Source organism: Benincasa hispida, unplaced genomic scaffold, assembly GCF_009727055.1.
Source record: "Benincasa hispida cultivar B227 unplaced genomic scaffold, ASM972705v1 Contig1189, whole genome shotgun sequence".
Classification (NCBI taxonomy): domain Eukaryota; kingdom Viridiplantae; phylum Streptophyta; class Magnoliopsida; order Cucurbitales; family Cucurbitaceae; genus Benincasa; species Benincasa hispida.
Window position 1 is genome coordinate 408 of NW_024063738.1, and position 2,753 is coordinate 3,160.

General features: G+C 32.2%; 1 protein-coding gene across 1 annotated transcript; it reads left to right on the forward strand.

Annotated features, from left to right (window-relative positions):
* Nucleotides 1–1,699: 1,699 nt before the first annotated feature.
* On the forward strand, nucleotides 1,700–2,074 carry LOC120068839. Its single transcript, XM_039020473.1, has one exon. It carries the CDS (start codon nucleotides 1,700–1,702, stop codon nucleotides 2,072–2,074), a length of 375 nt encoding a protein of 124 aa, XP_038876401.1.
* The last annotated feature ends 679 nt before the right edge of the window (nucleotides 2,075–2,753 follow it).

The window sequence follows — 2,753 nt, forward strand, 5'->3', positions numbered from 1 at the left end:
ATCATGATCTGTCGTCCATTGATAGATGTCTATCGCGATCTATCACTGATAGACAGTAATATTTGTATTACTAAAAATATTTTCAAGAGTTTTACCATTTAAAACAATTACCCTTAAATTCATTACCCACTAAAATTTGCAATTAAATTATTACTTTCATAAAAATTCACTATCGTTTAATTGAGATAAAATACCTGCCTCAAAATTCATGAAAGGAAAGAAATCATATTACAAATCTCGATACATTTCATCACTAAAGAAGAGAAGATATTTTAACCTTTCGTACTCATAGCCTTAAAATTATAAAAGATTAATGGCAATAAGAAACAAAAGAAAAAGAGAAAAAGAAAAAAGATTTTAAAATAATGATAATTTTTTCACATAAAAACAAAGAAAAGAAAAAGCAACAGTTCAACCAATTGTCTCAAATATCAATACAAACTTAACCGTAATTCCCATTTCACGCCTAATATAATATATAAATATATATTTTGGCATAATAAATAATAATAAAGTTTGTTTTTAGTCAAAATGACAACTCATAATGATATAGTAATATTTAAGTTTGGGTTAATTGCTATATAACTACCCCTACTATTCCAGATTTTCCTTTTGACAACTCATCTTCATTCACCAATCACAATTCCAATGTTGACTGACAAAAATATGAATTTTTATTTCGAAAATAAATGTTTAAAGTTCTTTTTTTTTTATAATATATATATTATAACTTTGTATGGTTTGAATTTTGTGTAGCTTTTGTGATATATTCTATTTCTTTTTCTTTTTCTTTCTTTTTTTTCAAGTAAGGTTTGGTAGATTAAGGATTTCTCTAAAAGGAGTTTAATTATATAGGCTACACAACTTTTGCTTATAATTAAACATGAAATTTAGGTTTTGGTTAATAATTAGTTTGTTTTGGATTTTGGGCTTTGAAAATTGTGTTTGTTTTCTCCTAATCTTTTTACAGTAATTTTCATCCATCCATAAGAAAAATTTGCATTCATAGCCAACTTTGTATAGCTCACTTTATCATCCAACAATAATTTGCCAAAATGAACATAGCTTCAACTGACAAAGTGTTTGTATTAATATCCTCAAAGTGAGAGATTCGACTCCCCTACCGCATATATTGTAAAAAAAAAAAAAAACCATAGTTTGTCACACGATCAACTCTTCTCATATATACATATATATACACTTGGGTGAATCCCGTGTTGTACTCATTTTTGTACAACTCACTCGAGTATGTTACTAATACAACTTTTCTAATCATATGGTAAACTATGATTGGACTATTGGGTGGCTACAGAAAGATAAGTGGAATGCAAGATGAAGTAGTGTATTTTTCATCTTTAATTACCACTAGTTACTAAAGGACAAAAATGCCCCTAGTCATTCATTTACCAAGAGAATAGAAAAATTGAGAAAAATAAAAAGTTTAACCCCAAAGCTTATAACTCCATTGTTGCACCTCAAAATAAGAGCCCAGAAAGTAAGTGAACTCACCAGTCTCTGCGCCATTTTCGCCTTTGTCGTTGTCAATGGCCCCCACGAGGACCATCTCGTCATCAGGCCATCTCTCCCTGCCGCTTAACATCTCTACCGTCGCTTTCTCAATCTTCTGGAACTAGAACGCCAGAAGAAAATGACGAATCAAGAGACATATCTCAAGGAACTAGCCACCAAAGTTTAAGATATGCTAAAGAAACTCATCAAGAAGAATCAAGAACTTGAACTCGATCTTCTGATGCATCAAATGCATCAATGTCGTCATATTTCCCAACTCACCAATGGGGAACTGCTCGCATTATTCTGGATGGTCAGAGAGAGGATAAGAGATTGCCGAAAACGAATCGAGTATCATCAACAGGTTCAACGTCTTCCTTCTACTCCTACTGAATTTGTTCCTTCTAACTCTCATTTGCTTGATATAGGGAGCAATGAGATGGATCTAGTTGATAATGGAAGGAATTTGATGGATCAATGGTTTATTGATATGGTGATGAATTCGAATAATAAAATTGGGGGAAGTAGTAGCAATATGGCACGGGAGTTAGGGTTTGTTCAATAAGAAGTGAATATGGGCGATTTGATGAATGGAGGAAATTTGATGGTGGGAATCGGCGAATTAGGTGGAACGGAAACGATTATTGTTAAAGGAGATGGCGATGAGAACATTTTGTTATCGGAATGGAATTTTGGGGTAAATGACAATTCTGGAATGAGTGAGATTGAGAAGCTTGTGAACGACATTAATGGCATTGGTGTTGAGGCTACTGTTAGTCATATGGATTTCACTCACCAAGTGGGTTTTGGAAACGGTGGTGACGTCAATGGTGGAGACCCTATGGGGAGTCTATATTCCGATGTATGCTACTACGATGACGGTGGTGGTGTAAGAATTGATGTGAATGATGATGCAGAGATGTTGTTTCAAGGATTATTTGAAAGTGAAATAAGCTGCAACAATGGAAATGGAAATCGAAATGAAATTCAACATGGAAATGAAAGTGAAATACCTGCCTCGAAATTCACGAAAGGAAAGAAATCATATTACAAATCTCGGTACATTTCATCACTAAAGAAGAGAAGATATTTTTAACCTTTGGTACTCATAGTCTTAAAATTATAAAAGATTAATGGCAATAAGAAAGAAAGAAAAAGAGAAAAAGAACTAGTAATAATAGATTATAAAAAAAATTAAAAATAATGATAATTTTTTCACATAAAAACAAAGAAAAGAAAAAAGC